The sequence below is a fragment of the Tetrao urogallus genome, assembly GCF_951394365.1.
Source record: "Tetrao urogallus genome assembly, chromosome: 3".
Lineage (NCBI taxonomy): Eukaryota > Metazoa > Chordata > Aves > Galliformes > Phasianidae > Tetrao > Tetrao urogallus.
The window spans coordinates 33165325-33188374 of record NC_136815.1 but is presented as its reverse complement, the minus strand read 5'-3'; the positions used below and the strand labels follow the sequence as shown (position 1 = coordinate 33188374).

Below are 23050 nucleotides of genomic sequence, written 5' to 3'. Positions count from 1 at the left end.
AAACAGCACAATGCTTTCTCATTCTCTATGCTGTGTGAAAGAAGTGGTGATGAAGGGGGGAAAAAAAAGAAAAGAAAAATGAAGAAGAAGAAGAAGAGAGCGAGAAGCCCCGACGGGACGCTGATCCGCACTTACCGTCCCGGCTGCGCCACCCGCCAGGCCCGGCCCGCCCCCTTTATAAGCCGGCGGCGGCCGCAGCGCGGGGCTGGGCGCACCTGGCCCCGCCACCGCCCGCGGACAGCGACCGCCCCTCGCCGCGGGGGACGGACCGACAGCGCGCTGCGGGCGGCCCGGCGGCTGCGGTTGGGCTGCGCCGCGGCGTGGGTTGGAGCGGCGGCATTGAACCGGCGGGCCCGGGGTCAAACGGTTCTTGTAGCGAGCTTTCCCGCGCCCCGTCGCCAGTTCTTTCTCTGGTTTGTCCCACGGCCGTGTGTCCGCCCGTTCGTCCGCGATGCTACGGACACGGCAGTGGGCACTCCGAGCCGCGGGCGGGACGAGGTGCAAGGAGAGCCGGTTTGGAACCGAGCGAGGCCATTGCGGATCAGTGACGCTAATGAGAAGGGACGGGGCAAATAAACAGCGAGGGGATAGAGTTCTCCCAGAAAAACATTTTGAATGGAGCCTGATTTCACGATAACGCAGGCACGATAAATCAAGCCTTGGGAGCAGTAGAGAAACAAAGTCTGAGCAATTTATCACAGCTTTTGCAGCCAAGAAAATTAAGAAGTTAATCGCTAGCTGTTAGGGGCGGTTTGGGGCAGGAGATTGGGGTCTGGTGGGCACCTCCGGCCCCGTCTTGCGGCTGCTCGGCTTCTGCGCTGCCCGGCTCCGCACGGTGGCGCGTGGTGCCGCCCCACAGACAGCCGCTGCTGGGATCGGGCTGCCGGCAGTGCGGGGGTTTCCCTTCTTCCTTCGGGAGTGATTCTAACAGAAGTCGCTCTGTGGGGATTTAAAAGGCCGCAGTTACGGGCCTTGTGTGCACCGTGGCTCGTAGCATCGTAGAATACCTCGAGTTGGAAGGGGACCCACAAGGATCGTTGAGTCCAACTCCTGGCTCCACATCCAAAATCCAAGCCCTGTGTCTCAGAGTGCTGTCCGAACTCGTTGAACTCCAACAGCTCGGGACCGTGCCCAGTGCCCAGTGCAGCCCGTTCCATGCCCACCGCCCTGTGGTGCAGACCCTTGCCCAGCTGACCCTCCGCTGACACAGCTCCATGCCGTTCCCTCGGGCCCTGTCGCTGTCACACAGAGCAGAGCTCAGCGCTACCCTCTGCTCCCTGTGAGGAGCTGCAGCCATCAGGCCTCCCACTCTGCTCTGCGCTCAGCTGCAGCTCATACACCTTGCCCTACAGACCCTTCTCCATCTCTGTAGCTAATAGTTTTGTTCCCTTCTTATGTTGAGGCACCCAAACTGTACTTAGTGCTTGAGGTGAGGCTGCACAGCACAGAGCAGAGTGGGACAATCCCTTCCCTCAGTCATCCAGCAGCTGTGCCCAGAAGAATGATGGCTGTGGCTCCCTGGACGCTGATGGAGCACCCCCAGTGCTTCTCTTTCCTTTCCTGATGTCCACAAATGCACCAGATCATGCACACATCAGAGGGCTGGTTCTGCCATACCCCAAGGCAGTGTCCTTGCCTGCCCGCTCAGAATGGACTTTTAACTTTTTGCATTGCAACAAGGAAAACAGATCCAGTGATTTTTCCTTGCATCAACTGGTAAAGTGTAACAGGCTGCTGCAGCTGCTGCTTCTTCTCTCCCAGATAAATGCCTGAGTTGCTCCCTTGCCTTACCTTCTACAGTATATTTCAGATGTGAGAAATGCCCCGGTCACAGAAGAGCCAGATTTCAAGTGTGATTTAAGTAAGGAACAGCTCTGCTGGAGATTGTGATATTTTTCCAGGTACGCTTTGCTCCCTTCTTGTCACATTACTCTCTGCTTTTACAGCTCCAGTTCAGTGTGAACACTTGTGGCACTTTGCTCCATGTTGTTCATTTTCACCCATTCTTATTTCTCTGATAAGAATTTAAAAAATGTGTTTGTCTGCTGATAAGGTACAGCATGAATATTAACACTACTGACTGCAGTGCGGTGTGAGCTGCTGCTCCGGGGAACCTATGAGAAACCCCGCAGCCCACTCTGGACAGGGAACTGCTCATTCAGATCTTAAATATGTGTAAATAATAAACTAAAATCTTAAAGTGAAAGTTGAAAATACTCAGAACCTATGAAGACTGTCACACTCTGGTTGACTCACAGCAAAACCCACACGGAGGAGTACTAATACTAAACATCCTTTAAATGTTTTTAAATGGAGATGTGCAAGGGTGGGAAGGCATCCCAGATACACTGCGCTACGAAGGCCAGAGGGCAGCTTTGTAATGCCGTGCATCGAATCCAGCAGCTGGTCAGCGTTCAACATTCACCAAAATATTTACATTTGTCTTTGGAAATTGTCTTATTGAGAAGCAGCTTTTACAGTTCTGTCTTCCTTGACCTGAATATCATAGACAGTGGCAGCAGAAAACAGAAGTATCATGCTGGGTCAATACTAATTTCAGCAATGGACTACTGGCAACAGTTACACATCAGAACTTTTTTCATTGTTTCATTGTTTTCTGGGTTGTTTTTTTTTTTTTGTTCTGATGCTGAACTACTCCAAAGCTTTAATGGAAGCAAGTGGCAGCTCCAGGCTGGGATACCACTCAATTACTACATTAGTTTTGGAAATCTGTTTCTTTACTACCATTGAAAAGTATCTTGTAACTCAGGGAAAATGCATACGAGAGTTAAGTTTATTTGAATTACATTTATCTAAAGACAACAAAACATAAATGACAACAAAATACACAAAACACTGAATGTAAAAAGACAGATTTTCTGATTCTGGGCAAATTCCTTATTTCATTGAGGGTCTCAAGCACAAGACATCATACTGACATTCAGACAGAGAAACTCCATTAGGAAAGGTTTCATTCCAAGGGCAATTTGCAGTCCATACTTTCCTTATCTGTACATTTGGAGTTTTCCTGTATCTGAAGACTTGAGCACTCATCTAATTACTCAAACCAGAGCAAAGCAGCCAAACTCAAGTCCCAGCTACATAAAGCAGAAGCTGATGTCAAATTAACGTGCAATATTCCCAACCCAAAAATTCATCAGTACAGATACCATCAATCTTGTTGAGCTTTTTTCTAACTATTCCACTTCATTTATCAGAAACTGAAAAAATCCTAATCATGGAAATAGCTTTTTAGGACTACGAATCTTCTCACACATCATGTGCTGATGGCTCTCTTCTTGCCCTATGGGACTACCAGCACACCTCTGAGTAGCTGTTAAGAGTATCATACATAGAAATAACCTAAGACACTGGTTAAAGGAAACTTATTTGCTGAGGAAAGCTAAGAAGAAGACAACTAGTTAGCCCACTAAGTGCCGATATTTTCACATGCTTACAATACAGAACGTCGCTTCTAAATAAATCGGCAGTCACCTTACATTTGGAATGCTCTTGCAAGGCAGTGTTAAGTTCACATAATTTTGTCTGCTTTTTAGATTATAAAGACACAGATAACATATTCAAATAGATGTCAATAAACTTTCTTTTTTAGTTTTGAGAAGGAAAAAAAATCCAATAATGGCCAACTGTGCATCCTGTAACTTCTTTTAAAGTTCAGCTTGGCTCTGCCATTTTACTTCAGATTCCTCCTCAACCTGCATCAGAGAGATCAGAGAAGAGAGATCAGACCATTATGGCAGAAGCACACCAAAACCACCATTGCTTCTGTCTCCATCAATGTGCCTCAGGACCATGCAGCATTTCCACAAAGTTTATAATCGGTGTTACCAAAAGCTACAGGTGAAAAAGGAACAAAGTATGCTTGGTCCTGCCCTGTTGTGTGGATATCGACCTAATTTGATGATTTGGGATATGAAAGGGCCCTCAGTACAGAACTGACCAGCTTTTTCCATTTACACATTGAAATATTTGGTCAGCCATCAAGTTTGTATCAAATACTGTTAATTTTCAAGATCCACAAGAAATAAAACCTTAGCAATAGTCAAAGCAAATTCTCATCTAAATGAAATCAGATAAGACGAGATCACTTATTCCAAAATATTTTACTACAAATGATGTGTAACTGATTACATCCAACTTTACTAGACATGTTATCAGTGATTAATATGACACGGTAATATATTAACTCTCTAAGAAAGGAAGATCTTATTATTCCAAATCTCGTTTTTGAATTAAATTATTAGTTTGCTATGTGGGTCATTTCACTGCTGGCTCTGACTTTTCTTGGTTTCGATGCAGCAATTAATTCTGCTCAGAATGAAGGGAACAGAAGGATGTCAGTATTTCTGCAGTCTCTGGTTACAGTGTTACTTGAGATTGAGAGAGGTTCAAATACATCTTTTTTTAGCACTGAACTTTTACAATCCTTCAAGGTCAGGTGACTAACAAAATAAAAACACTTTCTAGCGAAGTAGAATAAATTACTGATTACAGTCACCATATATTACATTTATTTTTAGTGGCCATAATTAGGTGTTTTTGAAGTTTCATCAGTTTCTGATCCAAATTTACAATTCATGTGCATACAGTGATCCCTGCATTTACTCTAAGATCAGAGGAGCACCACGAGGAGGTGTTCAATGCCTTACTTTGTTTCCCTGATAGTACTTCCAACAGAACAACAACCTCCAAAATCACTGTGGGTTGCTCTGGAAGCATCAGGATCTTTATGGAAAGGCCTGGTCTCAGACCTCCCAGGTCTATGGTCCCTGTAATGATTTTTAGTGGGAAGAAGCACCAAGAACAGTAGATGATGATTGAGTTGGAACCACTCAGGCAAATCTGACACATCCAACTCTTTGTAACTGGATGTGATGCAACCTGGAGTGCTGTGAGAGCCAGCCAATGCCACATGGAGATGGCTCTCATGATTATTTAAAGGTGGCGGTGAGCCAGAAAGCAGCAAAAGCAAATGCCAGCACATTTTGGTGTTGCCTGCCCTCACCTCTGCCCATAGGAACTAATCTTCCTGAAAAGGAGTTTCAGGCATGTGAAGGATAAGAAAGTGATTGAAAACAGACAAATAGCAAGGGAAGTTCCAAGTGGGTGTGAGACAAAAATGGCAGCGAGGGCATTTGTGCAGCGCAATGGTCTGTGGCATTGCCATCCTTGAAAACTTTCAGAACTCCACAGCAATCCAATCTGACTTCAAAGGCTTTAAATGGGCAGTTGTAACAGTAGCATAGAGATTGTTCTGTTTTTAAGCCCACACTTCATGATTTCCACCCACAATCATAGATTCTTTCTTCTCTGAAAGAGTGGTCAGGCACTGGAATGGGCTGCCCAGGGAGGTGGTGGAGTCACCGACCCCGGAGGTGTTCAAGGAACGTTTGGGTGTTGTGTTGAGGGCCATGGTTTAGTGAGAACTGTTGGTGATGGGTGGATGGTTGGACTGGATGATCTTGTAGGTCTTTTCCAACCTGGTGATTCTGTGATTCCATGATTCAGGCAGTAGTGCCACTGGAACACTGGTGCTTAAATGGAGCTTGAAGGACTTCAGAAATTTTCAGGTTATAGTGAGAACAAAGGTAATATTTTACTTGCTGAAAACTTGCAGGCATTCATAATACATAGGAATTCAACAGCCATTGCGACTTGTGTTCACGGAACTGTGCAACTTTAAGTTGACAAGGTTCGTGCTTTTACCAAGCAATTGAGGAACCCAGAGACAGGAGCACGTGCTGAAACGCCCCAGTCCCATTTATGCTCAGTGCTGGCTTACAAAGTGTCTGATAGGAGCTGGCTTACAAAGTGTCTGATCTGCTCAACTCTGTGACTTTTTGTTAGCTCACAATGGTTCTTAGAGATGTTTTTTTGAGCAACCTGGTCTAGAGGGAGGTGTCCCTGCCGATAGCAGGGGTTGAAATTAAATGATTTTAAAGGTCCCTTCCAACCCAAACCTTTCTATGACTCTATAACTCTATGAAGCCAAATGGTGAAGCAGTGTTTATATCACTGTAGTAAATGAGTGCATTGAAACTGGCTTCAGCTGGAGAGCTTCCAGAGTTACACTGCAGTTATACAGAAGTTAGTAAAACACAGCACCAGTTATTTACATTGTTAATTGGATGCATGCTTCATGCAGAGAAGTGACTTGTATAATTTTGTACACTACACAATAAAAATGTGCAGTGCTAAGGCAGCAGACTAAAAAGATGTTAAAGGGCTTTGAATGTTTATCACAACAGCAGGCTGTTCAAAGACTAACAACAGAGACCTAAAGATAGGAAGAATACTATGTAGTCTAAACCTGTTTCATTTATCTAATAACTTTTATAATGGAGATAAAACCTGTAACACCTAAAAAATAGATATGTAAACTTTAATTTTTGCATATTTCCCTACCCTATGGTACTTTACTCCACCTTAAAATCACTGAGCAGCCCTCTGTTAAAAATATTAGCATGTATCTCTGTTAAAAATATTATTAGTAAAATTCTCATGTACGTTACGTGGAAGGTTTCAAACAGGTCTGGGTTTCAGTGTTGGTGTGAGCATACAGCAGGTCTGCACATAACGGCCTCCAGACCCAGATGAGCCCTGCTAATTTCCTGACCTCTCTTGCCATTTGCACGTGCCATTTGGCCTTCTAAGGTCGGGGAGATAACACACATCTCCTGGAAGAGGAGGCACACTAGTGCAGGCACATGTGCCCCTGCCCCCCTGCCAGCAGCATGCAGCTCCCAGTGAGAACATGCCTGTGAGGAATGTGCTCATCTGGACGTGGAGGGGGTACGTGTGGTCTGGCTGGCAAAGCTCATCAGGAGACACGCACCCTCATTCAGCTATTTGAAAAAGGGGTTGTTCTTTTCAAGGGTACAGTGTGTCTTTCAGCGTGTGTTCTATTACTGCATGAAGTGTTCCACACTGTATCTAAAGATCATTTCTCTTTCCCAGTTTCGGGCACAGACAGCTGCACAGAGAACTGGAATGGGGAGGAAAGAAAAGGTGTTTCCAAATCAGCAACCTCCAGGTAAATGGCAGAATTCATGGCCAAAAAGGAATGCCTTCTATCACTGTCTTTGTGACGTGGCAGTGTTAGGTATCGCAAATTTGGTGCATATGAAAGCTACTTTTTTGAATAACTACTACAGAAATTTAGTTTAGACAGAAGATCACAGCATTTGAGTATAATCTTACATTTGTATTGATATAGTTATCTTCTGCCTTCTAAAGAGATTATGAATTAGCACATGAAGAATCATTCAGCACCACATTTAGCAAAACTGTAAACACAGATAAAGAAAATACCATGAAGGTTCGCAGCGCAGTGCCTTTAATTATGGTTCCTGAAAGCACTCCCACACACCTTTGCAGGTATCGAATCTCCTCCAGAAAAAAGGCAAGCAGCCACTCAGTTGTCTGAATTGCCAATTGTAATCTTACAGGGACCATGGCAACCAGAAACTGCTCACACCTGATATCCAGCCCAATAGCTCTGCTTCAGCGATGCTATTTCAGAATTTCCTTTCTTCATCCTTATAGTTTAACTTATCTAGCATTCCACTGACTTCTCTCATATCCCACAACATGATTTTCACATCCCATCAGCGGCAAGAAAACTCCTTGTTTCTCTTCCTCAGCCTTCATAATTAATAGCCAACTGGTACTTTCTAGACCTCACTGAGATGTTTACATTTTTTCTTCCACACCCCCACCAAGGAAAGGCAGAGAGAAGGGATGTAGCTGCTGCAAAAGGCACTCCAGGCCGGTTGGAAAACACGATCTCAGCTCTGCCCCAGTGCTCCAGCTGGTATCGCCAAGTATTTTATGCACCTAATTCTGAGTAGGGTTGAAGTATTTGCAGGCAGTTCAGTGGCTCAATGCAGCTGGAGGGTGCACAGCTAAAACTTCACTTATTTGTATCTCACCTCTGTAGTTCCCATTTTTTTCTGAAGACAAGGCTGAAAGTATTCCTTATTTTTGAAGGTGTAGAAGCGTGCTGAAATTGATATCCAGTAAGAGAATGATATTTAAGGTTGTGTGGAGGTAATGCTCCTCTCCATCCCCCAAGTAAGAGAACTATATTCTCTAACATGACATAAAAGCAAGATTCTAAGTTATCTTTTGGATACACAACTAACACTGATGCGACTACAAGTTCCTTGAACTGCACAGGACTAACACGGTGGCCAGGAGATTTCTTATGGTTAGCTGACACAATCTAGAGTAGGAATTATCAGTCAACTGCATCATTTAAATACGCTGCCATATTTTCAAACACTGCACATACACTGGAGAAACAAAAGGTGACTTTCCCACCGAATTCTGAACTGCAAACCTATAACAATATTTACCTTAATGAGTAAGGAAATGTGGGCAGACACTGCTGGTTACAGTTTAAGTTTACAACATCAAAATTTCAACAACTTCCCTACTCTGGGAAATTTAATAACAGTGTTTCCCATTGGAAGGTATTGAGTATCTTTAATATGGTTATTTGTTTTCTTTTAATTAATTCCTGCCAATATCTCTAAATGTTCAAAACTAACTTTTAAAATCCAATATGAAGTTGCTATTGTTTTTGTATTATCAAAAAAGAAAGATTAATGACACATTTCAGTAATTGAGTAATAAGTGGCTTTCTTCATTGTTCAAGCTATATGTAATCCTCAGTGGATCTTAGATGTAGGTTAAAAAGGTATTTAATGCCTGTTTTTCAGTTGCCAAGGGTCAAAAATCACCTAGCTTGTATAAAGAAAGAGGAAACATCTGTTGGAATAATTTATTTGGCTAACACAGAGGGTAGGATTAAAATTCACTGATTTCTTTGGTCTGATACTGAATTTCAATTAAACAATGGAAGTAATTGTTCAGTTTGACAAAATTTCCTTTGCTTCACACTTGGGCACACTTGTGCATATCACTGATTACTGAATCTGACTAGGGAATACTCTGATTTGTGATTACTTCACGTCTGCCTGCACTCCAAGAAAGAATATTCTTGTATTTCAACTTGTTTTTCATCTTCCTAAACATTTTAAAGAATTCACAAACCATTTACTAATTCTCAAGACTCTTTGGTTTCAACAACATTCCACCAGTAACAAGAATACGTTGTTAAGACGTATTGGAACATGGGCAATTACACATGGAATGGCATGTATGTAATTGCACACGTATGCAACCTCTGGCATCCAGGGGAAGAGTCCTATTTTCAAAGCTTGTTTGAAATATCAAATGCGTAATGCCTTACTTTCTTCACTATGATCTTTATGTGAATCCAATTAAAAACGTGTATGTACATGTGTATACTGTATATGTGTATATTAGGCTAACACATACAATATGTATATAATGTATTTACGTATGGATATATTATGTCTGTATAAATTGCAATAGTTTACAAATGCAATCTTTGCCTTTCTAAAGTCAAAAGCAATTTCAGAAGGGCTAGGATTATACTCCAGCTTCCTAATACTGGCAGAACTTTTTCAAGCCAAGAAGCTCATCAGTTGAACAGCTTTTTAACATAACAGAGTAGAATCAGAATGTTTTGTTTAAAAAGAGACAGCAGAAATTCTTTCTGAAGAAAGTAAGTTGGAGGTACTGTACACGAACATTCCATTCTCCGTTAGAACTAAAGGGCACGGCAAGTGAAAGCTTAATTTTATTCAGCCTGGCTCAAAAGACAAAATACTAATAAAGATGAAATGCAGGCTGACAGAACACCGAGTTTTAAGCTTATTTCACAAAGGAATGCCTGCAGTTCTTATTTTTGAATTTCTCCATTGCTGTGTGCCTTCTGCATCAGGAAAAAAATATCAAGAATAGATGCATTTGTGGGTTCAGTTTCTTCTTAGGACAGAATATATCCATTGCCATTTGAAGAGCAAACTACTACTTCAAAATTGATTTGTAATTCCTCTTACCTTTTGAGGGAAAAGTAGATATTTTTAATCAGAACAAATAATTGGGAGGAACAAAACCAAAGAAATGGGAAGCGATAAGTTGTCAAGAATAAAATAGTGTTAAATGTTGTTCAATCAAAACTTCAAACCTACTAATAAATTCTGATTTGAATGTAAACTAAAATGCTACATTTAGTGCTTTAGTTGCAAAAGAATAGATGTGTCAGTTAAATTTGTTTGTTTTACAGAAAGGATTGCTTAAACAATGTTTTTGTTGTTGTTATTGTTGTTGTCCAGTAGAGCTGATAAATAACAAAAGAGTTAAGTTACAAGTAATATTAAAAGACTGGAAGAAGTGGTGTTAGGTTCCAAATACTGAATAATCAGAAACACTTTTATCAGGTAACACTGGAAAAACTGAGGTCCCAAATTGCAAATCCCTGTTAGATTTTATTCCCACAGTCATCTTAGAGCTGGCAAGGATGCCTTTGTGAATAGGGAATACATACACTGAATTCTAAATTGTTTAAGCTCATCTAATGTCTGAATGTCTGTGAGGCACACACATCAAATTTCCTTTCCTTATTACTTCATCGGTCTTCAGCCGATGCTACAGGAAAACTAGTCGTGTATCTAATGCACTGAACACGTCCATTAGAAGTAAGCCATAGTAGTGAAGAGTTTCTCCTTCACATAATACTGCACGCAGAGTACCAGTGCTCACCAGCGCTGTTGACAGTAACTGCATTTCCAAGAATTAACATCTGTATTGTTTCACTTTTGTTTACGATGATGATCAAATTCTGAAGATCAACCAGTGACACCCGAGTACAGTTCTTACTGTTACCTCGTCTGCTGATTTGTAACCAGAAACCAGAATCATTATCCTGACTTACAACAAATGAAGACAATAAACACAACACCATTTAAAAAACTAAAACTGTTTGAGATGCAATTCTACTTCATGTACTTGTTTTCCACTGGCTCAGCAAGAACTGTAAAAGCAGTCCCCAAAAGAACTGATAGGAAGATGGCTGAGGTACATACCTGAGTTTTCCTCTGATTTATGTTCTTCCACAGTTGCTGGCAGAAGATTCCTTCTGTCTTCGTGCATCTCAGACAGAATTAAAATATTTGTTTTTTCTGTCAGAGATGGACTATAGTTAAAAGGAAGAATAGAATGAGGTGTTTCAAGGCCAGCTGCAGAAACCAAATAAAAAAAAATTAATTCAGCATTCCAAGTCAAATGGTATCTATTTTAATATTTAATATAGTTAATTGTGAGTTTTGCATCTCAAAATGAATTTGTTTTCTACGTCAGGAATTTGGTGTCTTTTCCTCTAAGGCTTTTTCCTTCAAGACTGATTTTTTTTCTAAGTTTCAAACTTTTCCTTCTGCTAGTTGTGTATTTTGAAAAGGCCTTTACAGGGCTGGTGGTGTAAACAGATAAAGTAAGTATAAAAGTCTGGTGTATTTCAGACATACTTACTGCAAAACACTCAACACTTTCTTTTGTTACATACATGGAAAGCAATCATGGGTATTTACAAACATTCAGAACATACCAGCTACTCCTTCCCATGATTCTGGGAGGCTGCAGAGGGGAAATCAGAAACACCCGTGAGCTGGCTCTAAAATTAAATTTGATATTGGAAAAGTTCAATTTCAACTCCTGTGCCTTTGTCTTACTGCCACTGAAAACCTCATCTCTAATATATTTACTGTGAGCTGCTATTACAGTGCAGTCATGAAGTGATTAGTTTGCTTACAAAAATGTAGATAGTCTGCATGTTCATTTGTCATTCTTCCTTTGCTTTTTTTCCTGACACCTTTGGAGGCTTTCCAATTCATTAGGAACACTCTTTCAATTTCTTTAATTTCTTTCCCATCAAGGTATTCTGCCAAAGAAAAGAGAAAATTTTCTATGATACCAGAAGAGTATTTGGTCCCTTCAAATCCTTTTTTTTTTTCCCCTCTTTTTTAGTCTTTTGGTAAAAAATGATAATAAAAAATCCAACGATACATTCCAGCTTGATATTCATATTTTAATTAGATGCAGGAGTGAGTTGACATGTCCTAAATGGAAAAGAAAGCACCAATTCTTTTTAGAATTTTCAAGACATATATATTCAGTTAAAATTATGGTTTCATGGTTAAGGACAAATGTTATACTCCTGAAATTCTAACTGGTGTGGTAGGAACTACTGTCACCAAAACACCTAAGCAACGCCCACAGGCTGACAGAGGATCAGGCTTAACTTATCTTTTAAAACCAGTTTTACACCTGGAATGTGAACACAAAGAAGTCTTGCTGTCTTATAACAATCTTGCTAATTATCTATAGCTAAAACTAAGGGTTACTGTTACTAGCAGCAGAAGCTATGTAACAAATGGTGTAGTTGTTAAAGGAGCAGTTTTAGCTACGTTGCTTGTACATAAAGTCAAAAAGCATCATTTGACAGAACTATATAGGACAATAATTGGCTTTATAATAATTTCCATTCAAGAATGGTTAATGCAGCAGCTACTTTCTAAAACAGAAAGGGTTAAGAGCACGTTCTTTGATAGGCTATTGCTTTTATTTTTTACCTAAAGTCGGTGACTGTACAACAATCCTGTCCCTGTACTTCGGTTTGTGGCAGATGGGGTTTCCTGTAAGATCCATGCTGCACAGCTTAGTCCATTTGTTTAATACAACCTCCAAATCCTACAATTAACACGAGAACAGAATACTGTGGTTATTTTCCCTTCCCCACTGTAGAACACAACAGCAATGAGATTTGTTCAGTCAGGCCCTAATCCTGCGCACAGAAGTCTCTTCAGTGAGATAATGCATGTACTTTGAGAACGTGCACCCTCAAAGTGGTGTACAGCATTCCATCAGTGATCACAGCTGCACAGAGAAAATGGTACAGCAGTTGAAAAACTGTCTTTAAGGATACAGTGATGCCAGCTATGGAAAATGACCACTACAATTCCTACTACGATCTCACCTATAAACTCCTACAGCAGAAGAATGACCAGATAAAAATGCACATGCATCAAGTAAACTGTGCACCCCCATGCTCTCAAAGAGCCCTCAGAATATCAGAGTCTGAAGAGATTTTGAAAAATCTGTGAATAACTGTTTCACAGAGACCCTAAAAAAAGCTACAAGGCCTGGAAAGCACAGCAGATTCCCTCTCTATTTATACATACATAAATTGTATTTTAAAGGGGGAAAAGTAATCCCCACCCTTCAATAACTGTGGGTGGTTGGTTATAATATTGGCCCCAATAGTGAAATTTTTGAAATACACCTTTCTCCATCTGGGTTTCTGCCTGGTTACCCAAGGGCAGTATGACCCAGAAAAAAAACTTCTCTCTTTTAAACACAATAAATTCAAGGTAAAAAGATGCAAAGCTTAGCAGACTGCACCTTCCTACTCAAACACTCTCTGAAATCCCTTGTTTTTAGAATTCCACCTAACTGTCATTATCGATGTGCTTCCTTGTATGTCTATAAAGCTTAAGCAAGGATTTAAAACAAGGTATATGAATGCAAGAGACTTTTTTTTACTGTTGTACAGTTGTATTAATTTGGGGAAGAAAAACCAAAACAAAACAAAAACCAACAACCCACAATGATTATGATTTGATAGATTCTAAACTGTGAAGTCCACAGAATTTTGTGCTGTGATGCCTACGATGGAATATCTAGCAATTAGAAATCTCTTACCTCCTTCAAACTTAGAAAATCACTCTGGGAATTCTGGATTTAAGTTAAGGTTATTAAAAAAGAAATAGGATTTAGCAAGTTTATTTATTTATTCTTACCTGAGCATTCAAGCATTGTTATTGAAATTTATAACGTGTTCTGGATTTCACTAGAGAGACTTTTTTCAGGTAATAGTTTTGAAACACAACATTGTCTACTACTGAAATAAAATGTATACAGTTTAACTTTGATGAATGCATACTGGGAGTCCTGTAGGTTTTTGTTAGCTGTTACTTACTTGATAAATGACCCAGAACATGCTTACTCCAGTGTGTGTTTATCTAAGAGCACACTAATCCTGTGCTGAAATATGATTACCCTTTCGATACGCTCTAGTTGTTCATTGCCTTCCTGTCTCTAATAAAGTGCTTTCACTTCCCAGCCTTTCAATAAGCTGTACTAAAGGGACCAGACACTCTTTTGGGCAGTCTCCGTTTGATAAATGATCATGTCATGCTATCACTTTGAGGCCTGCTACAAAATACTGACGAGCAAATTATATTCCATCTATGGGGGGAGTGGGGGAAGGGCAAGTGCCTTAGTAGGCAGCTGTAGTGCTGGCAGTTACGTTCCTACCAATTAAAGATGGCCATTTAAGAATTGGTATTTGACCAGTTTGCTCCAGTTTTTATCGGAGATGTCGACTACAACCATTCTAACTGCGTCTACAGACAGCCATTTGTCACCGTTTTGACTACCTGTCATAATCAGTTGGAGAAAATCTATAATTTTTCTCTCGTTCCTGACTCAGTTCTGAAGTGAATGAATTCATCTTTTGTGATATCCTCTTGTCATAATCAATACTGGGCAGAGGTTGAATAAATTAAAGACTTACGTACATGTACATACTGACTTATGTACGTGTTTCTAGCTGTACTTTTGCTGTCTAGCCAAACACTTCAGTCATAATCTCCCCACATCTGAAGTCTGTTGTTTATACATGTATATACACATATGTGCACTCTGTGTCATCAGGACTTTTAAAATCAGAAATAGCTTTGAAAAAAATTCCCCTTAGTATTCTTACCAAAACATACAGCAACTTAGAAGACCTGGTGAGCTTAACTGAAGAAGCTCCGTAGAACGAAATAGTAACAAACAATAAAAGCAAAGAAAAGCCAATTCTATAAAAATCAGTGATACTGTTGATATCTCACATAACATGCATTTTACATGCGGCAGGCTCAGTAAATTGTTTTCCATGTGCTGGGTAGAGTTACCTACTTTCTGTTCTGTCTACTGTTCTGACCACGTTACGTAAAATTCAGGCACGTGAAGTGAGGTCATATGCCTTATGCCTCTTAACTATGCTAACAATTCCCTGAATTAGCCAGAACATTACATGCATGAATTCACTAGCCCTAATTTTCTACTGTGCTGAAATCAGCATGGCATCATTGAAAATGCAGGGAATACAGGTTTATATCAAAATGTGACAAAAGCTGAGATAAAAGTCTAAACATCAAGTGATTGTACTAATTATAAAAAGTAAGCAAAGATTACATGAGAAAGTTGCCTTTTGTGCATTTGTTACTTTTTCACAATTTCCTTTTTTTCACAGACCCCACTTCATTCCTGCTGTCATCTACCTCTGCTACACAGCTTACAGCTGTTGAGCAGACCTGCTAAGACCAGATGGCTTCTCCACAACTTCTGTTCACTGGGTGAAGCAAAGCTGAGTACTGACTCTCTGTTGCTCCTCACTCACTGAGGCACCACCACAGTCTCTGATCAATGCAAAAAATTCCTGCAGATGATCTTGCTGGCAGTGATGGGCTGGTAGGAATGGTAATATGGGATTTAGAGCTGGATATCCAGCTGTGTTACCCCGTTTGTTTCACATATTTAATACAGTAACTAGTTTTACAGGTCTGAAGAATACAAATAGAAATACTCTACCTTTACCTTCAAAACTTGGACACTGCTTATACAACCAAGGACAGCCACCTTCAAAAATTACCAGAGCTTGATCCGAGTTTAAATGACAGCAGGAACAGCAGGTAACTCAAATGCTAACCACATATTTTTTCAACACTTGTGATTATATCACATGGAAATCTGTATGTCTAATTTACTGAGATAGATATTAGTTCTTGTCTGCCCGATGAGAAAATAATGAGTTCTAATAATTAACTGAAAAATATACACATAGTTACTGAACAATGTATTGTTTTCATCCATTCATTCTGTCTCAGAAGACACTGTCTTTTTTCCTCTGACACACTGAAATACCACTTCTAAACTGGCATCCTCATCCTCAGTAACAACCAGCTGTTTGGCTAGGATGATCTTCTTTAAGATCATCACAACTGAAGGATTTTGTACTTACAAGAAGGAGAGAAACAATGAAAAAATCACACACTAAGCTTTCTTTTGAAATGGATCCTTTTTGAGAGGAATCCTTTTAGAAAGACATACATACCCATTTAAAAAACCTCAGTGTTATTTTGATTCGGCCAACATATCCAATCTGGTTTTAATTATCTAGCCTAAGCCTATATGAATTGTACTTCTATGTGAATTCAATTACAATTACCAGCCAGAAGCATAGCTTGAAATACAAACCATTAATAATACTCTAGCTGAAAAAAAAAAGAAAAAAAGAAAAAAAAGAAAGAATGCATTATTCAACATTTTTAATATTAAAATATATTTTAAACAAAGAGTCCAAATAAAGTATATTGATCCAGGTATTTGCTAGATACGTACAGGAATCTCGTCATCAGTAAACAGAACTGCCAAATTAAACATAAAAGGCATTATGTATTCTAAGAGTTAGTTGCCATACTTGTTCTAGTAATTACTGACCTATAGTAATTCCCTTTTTGTAAGAAAATAAAATGTATATGCAAACCAGTAACGAGACAGTTTAATTTAATCAAGGTATTTTCTTGATGAATTGGGTTATGATAGAAGCCAATTCATTTTAGTATTTATTAACTAAATAAGTCAAAAGAAAGCAAAACATGAATGCCTCACGTTTATATGAAATGAAAACAGTGTTTATCGGGAATCATTTATCAAGTTTGTTCTTTCATGCCTGTACCATCCAGTGATAGTGTTAGCAGTGTTAGCATACTGTTCATCGTAGATTTACTACTCAGTATTGTTGAGCATGAAACTCAAATTATTTTTTGAACTTCTGTTTACTTCAAGAAGTACAAAACATCATAACTCCTAAAATAATGAGAGGTGAAAAGGCCAATGTTCCTGTTCTTTTCTGAGAGGCTGGAAGTTTTAAGTCCAGAACATTCTGCTTAAACCATATCCACTACTGCAAAAGGAAGAACAGAAATACTTTTGTTTCACTTGTTTTAGTTGTTACTGTGGGACTTAGAGCTCTTGCTTATGGAGACTTCTGTTTCCTTCACAGAAAGAGATTCAACATATTCTTGTGTCAAATACTTCTTATGCTATGCCAATGACAGTCAAAAAGCCATTTTGATATTAGAATGGATAAAGGAACAGCTGTATAATTTGATATCTAAGAGTTTGCTTTTATTTACATTTAAATTGAGAGTTAAGGACTACAATATAGTAAATAGCTGCAAGTTAATTACAAAACACTGGCCATGTGCTCTGCAAATTAAACTACTAATAGTCACTCAGATGGCCAACACGTACATGCGTTCTCTACATTTTATACATGTTATATTATAAATTCTGTGCATGTTAGATCTACCAGGTTGATAGATGCATGCACAGCTGTGTCTTCACATAGGATTAAAGGACATTTGGACATCCAAGATGAATGGCTCTCCATTTTTAACCTCGACAAGATTTCTGAATAAGAAAAGCTGGCTTGGAAAGTCAGAGGTTCAGAAGCTGTAGAAGTGTTTTTTACTTCTTTACTTGTTTATTTTGTGATAAAGATGAATGTAACTTCTTTTAAAAGCATCGTTACTAAGTTGAAAAAATATTGATTTTAATACCTTCATATGTTGAAGTTGATTGTCAGCTGCTCTAAGATGAGAAAGATTTTCCAGAACTGCCAGTTCTTCCAATTCATCAATGTTGTTATTGCTAATATTCAACACAGACAAAGATTTCTGGAGGAAAGAAAATGTAGAAAATGATTTTTTTCATGCTATGCATGACTTGGTTGTAAATTCTTGATGGAAAGTGTCTTAAAGAACAAGTGTGAAGCACAAACATACATGCAAACACTTCACACCTCACACACTGTTTTCTCTTGGCTTTGCACCCTGTTCTGAAGTGCTGCTTATTCTGGCTTTGAAGTTAATCCAAAATAAGATTAGTTCTCAATTATTTCAGGAATTCTTAGCAAATACAGATGTATTTTTTTTTCCAAACAATACAGATTTTTTTTTTTTTTCCCAGATGCTTTACAGTGTTCTGCAAGTTTACCAGCTCTACCTCAGACGTAGATAACAGACAGAGAAATTGACTTCTCTAAGGTTACATCTGAACCACAAAGAGCTGAAATCCACATCTGATACCCACGCTCCCATTTAACAGCTCGACTATCTGGTTTCTCATTTTGGCTTAATCCTGCCAGCTTCTCTGTGCACGTATCTCTGGTTTGCCCCTTTGGAACAGCAGTCACATGATGCACTTTGCCTTTTCTAACAGGTAATAGTTGCAGAGATCTTTACATTCTAGATAAGAAGCAAATGTAGTTCAGGTATTTATCTCAGGAAATACTTAATGCAGTGTCACATAAAAGCAAGGAGAAGGTGATATGTCTACAAGATGGAAACGAGTCCCTAATGCAGTCAGTTTAGAGTCATACCAGATATGGTGCTTACCACTGGTTAGAAAATGTCCATTTGTTTCAGCACTAAAGATCATGAAACTTAGCCTCCTTTTCAAATCTGAGCTACCAACAAGACCTGTGTTACAGACAGCAATTGCCAGTATCGTCTTGATACACACAATGTAACAGGCTCCTCAGACAAATGATACAGGATACTGTCATCAGCAAAACATGTGCTCGGAGTGCACCGAGAGCTACACGGCCCCATGTTTTGGCTCTTTTTTTCTGATGGCATTGAGAGCCCCAAAAGGGAGAAGATGAGATAAGAAGACATCTTGTAAAAAGGGACAACATACTTACTGTTTGAACAGTAAAAATAGAATGTTTTACAGGTAGCTTCCAAAAAGGTATAACGTGATCAAAGGTGAAAAGTCTGGAAAGAAAACCAAACCAAACCAACCTCCAGAAAACTTAAATATTAGCTAGGAAGAACAATTTGCTAGCAAGTCTTTGCAGGGTGCTGCAAAACACTGAAATATATGAGCTATCATGCTGGGAAAATTGAAGCTGTATCATCCTCCTCTACTTTCATCATCTCTCCAATGCAGAGGGAAAAAAATAAAAGTGCTGTCACAGTAATGGCCCATTTATTTTAAAGAAAAATAGTAATACATGTCTTGGATTACGACATCTCGAACCAGCAAGAATTAGAGCTAGGTGAAATGTTTGTGATATACACATGAAAAGAACTCACTTGTCAGTGAATGTTCTTTGTTCATCTTCACAAAACAGATCATAAATCCCTGACTGCATCAGGAGATACAGCAAGTGAATTTTACTGCAGTACAAAACTACAAACACTAGTAATTGAAGTGCACTTTAAAACAAACAAACAAACAAACAAAACTATTTCAACAATAAATTTGATGTTTACTGAGCAACTAACATCTCAAACAAACATTTCAAAAGCTGACTTCCTGGAATTTTTATATACCACAGCATAGAAGAATGGTATGGCCAGAATGGAATGCTTCAGATTGCCTCTCAGTATTGCCATCAAGGAGCTGTTTGCCCCTGCTGTTGGCCATTGCAATATCTGGAGAAGTACAAGAGGCAGTAAATAAATTAATGTGATAATCAAGTCAGGGAAATATCAACAAAATAATTGTTTACTCCTTGCTTGTATGACAACAGAGATGGGAATCCCTTGGTAGAATTTGTCAGTCTGCCACCAGTTCTCAGAAAAAGCACACACAACAATTGAGTCCTTCTAATCATTCACACTAAAAATACTGACCTATTGATTAACAGCCCATTGAAAATCTCCATGTACTTACTGCCAAGGACCTGAGGGATCTGGGATCAAAGAGAAGCTTTTCGCCAAGACGGAGGTGTTGACTTTCAATATGTAGCTCCCTTATTTCTTTTAATTGATCCAAACCCTCTACTACAGCGATGGAGTTGCCCCCCAGGTACCTGAAGAATAAAATACAAAGTTGGTTTTACGTCCTGTGAAAGTGAACACAAGACATCAAAATACTATTAAAAAAAAAAAAGGTGTTATTGTGTAATGGTTGGAAACTATAATAGAACAAGTAAGGTAGCGTGCCAGTAGGACACACAGCTAATGGATTCCTTAGAAACTTTATGTTTAAACGAAAAAAAGAAATACATGTTAAGATGTCATTACTTTACTCATCATAGAACACTTCATTGAAAAATCATAAGCAATTCTTTTTAGTTGAAAAGCCAAACTTAACTATTGAAGAGACCTTAATGGCAGCATCTTTTTTTCATTTCTTAGTGTAACAATTATTCTTTCACCAGTAAAATAAATTCACTGTTTTCAACTTACAGTTTTTCGAGGTTTTTCAGTGATGAGAGATTTTCTATGCATGAAATGCAGTTGTTCTGCAGGTAAAGGTGTGTTAAATGTGAAGCAAAGCCCAGGTTCTGGATTTGACTGATTTGGTTATCGTATAAATACAAAACTCTAAGGTTTCTGCACAACGAGATGTCACCCTGTAAGAAACAATGGCAAATTGATGCCTTATTGCTTTTATTCACTGCCTGTTTCTGGAAGCTGTTGATTGTTTTTACATTTAAATTTATTATTACACTTTTAACTATATTTTTTTTCCCAGTATATTTTTTTTCCCAGAAAAAAATAAATTGGAGTCAATAACAATCTCCAACATAGATTTATGACAGCAATAGGTGGTTACTGTTCTGCTGTCTAGAAGTTGAGGATTACATCCATCAGTAGCAGATAGATCAGATCCTGTGTGACTTTATTCCCTTCCCTGCCTTCATCAGAAAGATTTCAGAAAAGCACAATTGTTAGTGAGTTGTCTCCATCAAACCTCAGAGATGTAATACAAAACAGTTCTTGGCAAAGGAAGAACGATTTCTACAAAAACTGTGTATTTGGATGTACTTCTTTTGTGACAGTTCCACTCAAATGTCAAGTTTCTTTCTACTCCTCTCAAAACACTCAATGGTAGCACGTTTTTTTGTGAGTTTCTCCAAAACTTCTCTGTGGCATCTGATGAACCAATCCCAAGCAAATGGACTGATGGAATTAACAACTCACCGAGGCCATTCCAAGGAGTGAGATGAATGAAAAAACCTATTTGCTTGCCTGGCTCTGTTCATATGGTACAAGGTACTTCAGACCTCTTAGCTGAAACCACGCTTTTGTTTTTAAAACAGAAATCCATTACACACAACAATTCAGTTATTCAGGGTTCAGCCATTTCAAAATGTGCTCAGTATCTTCAGGGGATTCAAATTAACTCGGGACTTAGGAAACCGGTATAAATTTCATACCATTGAGCTCAAAGGGGGGAGGGACTGGGTTAAGTGTGCGGGTTTCGTTTTTGAAAATGGAAAGGTCATGGATTATTTCTTAAATGAATAAGCTCCAGGGAGCAATTAAAAAAAAAATATGTAGATTTTAACCTGCCTAATTTGAAAAAGCCACTACAGCAGTCCAAATCTGTTAACCTCACTTGGCTCACATCCTGTTCCTGAACTCTCCTTTCCTTTCTCAGACTTCCTCTGAAATCTAAGGACTAAACCACAGATACACGGAAAATATTATGCTGAAAGTTAACAACCCTTTGTGAAATTCCCAAGAATGGAAAAAATACGGCATTAGAAGGAATGAAATGAACATTGCACTTAATTGGATGTAATATCGTTACAACTTCTGTAAAAAAAAGAAAAAATCTGATTTCCTTATCTCTCCCTCTGTTTCACACTTCATATTTTTGACAAGCATAACCATCAATACATACAAATCTTTAAATCAAAACCCAAACTTTTGCTGAAAACATTTTTTTTTTGGCTTGGATCTAAAGTGCCCAGAATTAATATAGCTGGATGTCAGCATTAGAGCACTGCCATCAGAGTCCCGCACCTAGTGATTCCATGGCAAAGACCTGGCTGCAGTCTATAAGAAAGCATCATGTCTAAATGATTAAATTTAAATATTACATTCATGTAAGCAGCTGAAGAAGTGGAGTCATCATTTCTATTCTGGTGACTTCCTAAGAGGTCCTTTGCAATATAGCGACCGTACGAAATAATAAAAGCAGCAAATTGTGGTTTGTTGGTGTTTTTTTTTGTTTTGTTTTGTTTTGGTTGGTTGTTTTTTTTTTTTGTAAGCTGCAGATTTGTGTAACACTGCAATACTGAAAATGCTGAAATATTGAAAAGATATTTCACTATCACACTTCACCACTCTTCCTTGTATATTACATGGATTTTCTTTAATGGCAAAAATTAGTAAATGTACTGACAATGCCTTTCTTGTCAGCCACACTGATGTATGTATTTCTCCAGTTTCACATGGGTAAGGCAGTTGAACACAACTTTTGGTACAGAAAGAAAATTGTGTCCGTTTGATACAGAGGGACCCGGCAGACTGTTGGAGGCACTTGCTCTGCTGTTTTCTATGAAAAGTTCGCTTACATATTTCAAACGCATTTGAAAACCTTCAGTATACCAGCAGGTAAAAGCAATTTTCCACAGAAGAGCAGCACGTTAAGCAGTGAATGCTGAAGCATGTTTCCTAACTGACAGATTTTTAAGGCTTAGCTTCAGATACAAAGTTCAGATATTAAGGAATAACGTAGCTGCTACAGAATATAACCTTTGCTTTGCTTGCTGGTCTCCACAGTGATAAACAAGTCATCAGAACAGTAACAACGGATCATCTACCGCCGGGTTAAAAGGAAGGAAGAGGAACAGATCTTACGATTGCATCTAGGTTTCTATCTGATAGATTCAGATGAGTTATTTTTCGCAGGTGCCGTCCCAAGTCCTCCTCCCTGCGGTTCCTGTGGCCGAGGCACCTGGCGACGAGGTCAGTGGTCAGCCGCACCATGGCTGCGCTGCAGGCCGAGCCGCGCTTCCTCTCGCACTGATGTGCACACGGGACAGAGAGCCTGAACGTGCCTACAAAACAAAGAGCGAAGGGTCAGGCTGCTGGCAGCCCGAACCTTGAACACAAACTGGTGTGTGTATTCCAGGCGTGCTGCTTCCCCACGGGAACCGGGGCACCCGAGCAGCGCTGCTTTGTGGGGAGCTGGCAGAAAGTGACAATGAAGGCCGCAGAAGCAGCTAACTCCCTTGCTTGCT

At 39.4% G+C, this 23050-nt stretch overlaps 1 protein-coding gene across 1 annotated transcript; it reads right to left on the bottom strand.

Annotated features, from left to right (window-relative positions):
- Positions 1–727: 727 nt before the first annotated feature.
- On the bottom strand, positions 728–22796 carry PPP1R42 (protein phosphatase 1 regulatory subunit 42; the record flags this gene model as incomplete). The annotated part of the gene is made up of 8 exons (XM_079533861.1): positions 728–939; positions 10980–11132; positions 11702–11830; positions 12522–12639; positions 17622–17738; positions 19744–19882; positions 20262–20428; positions 22668–22796. The coding sequence occupies 8 exons, from the start codon at positions 22794–22796 to the stop codon at positions 728–730; spliced, it is 1164 nt and encodes a 387-aa protein (XP_079389987.1).
- Positions 22797–23050: the final 254 nt, after the last annotated feature.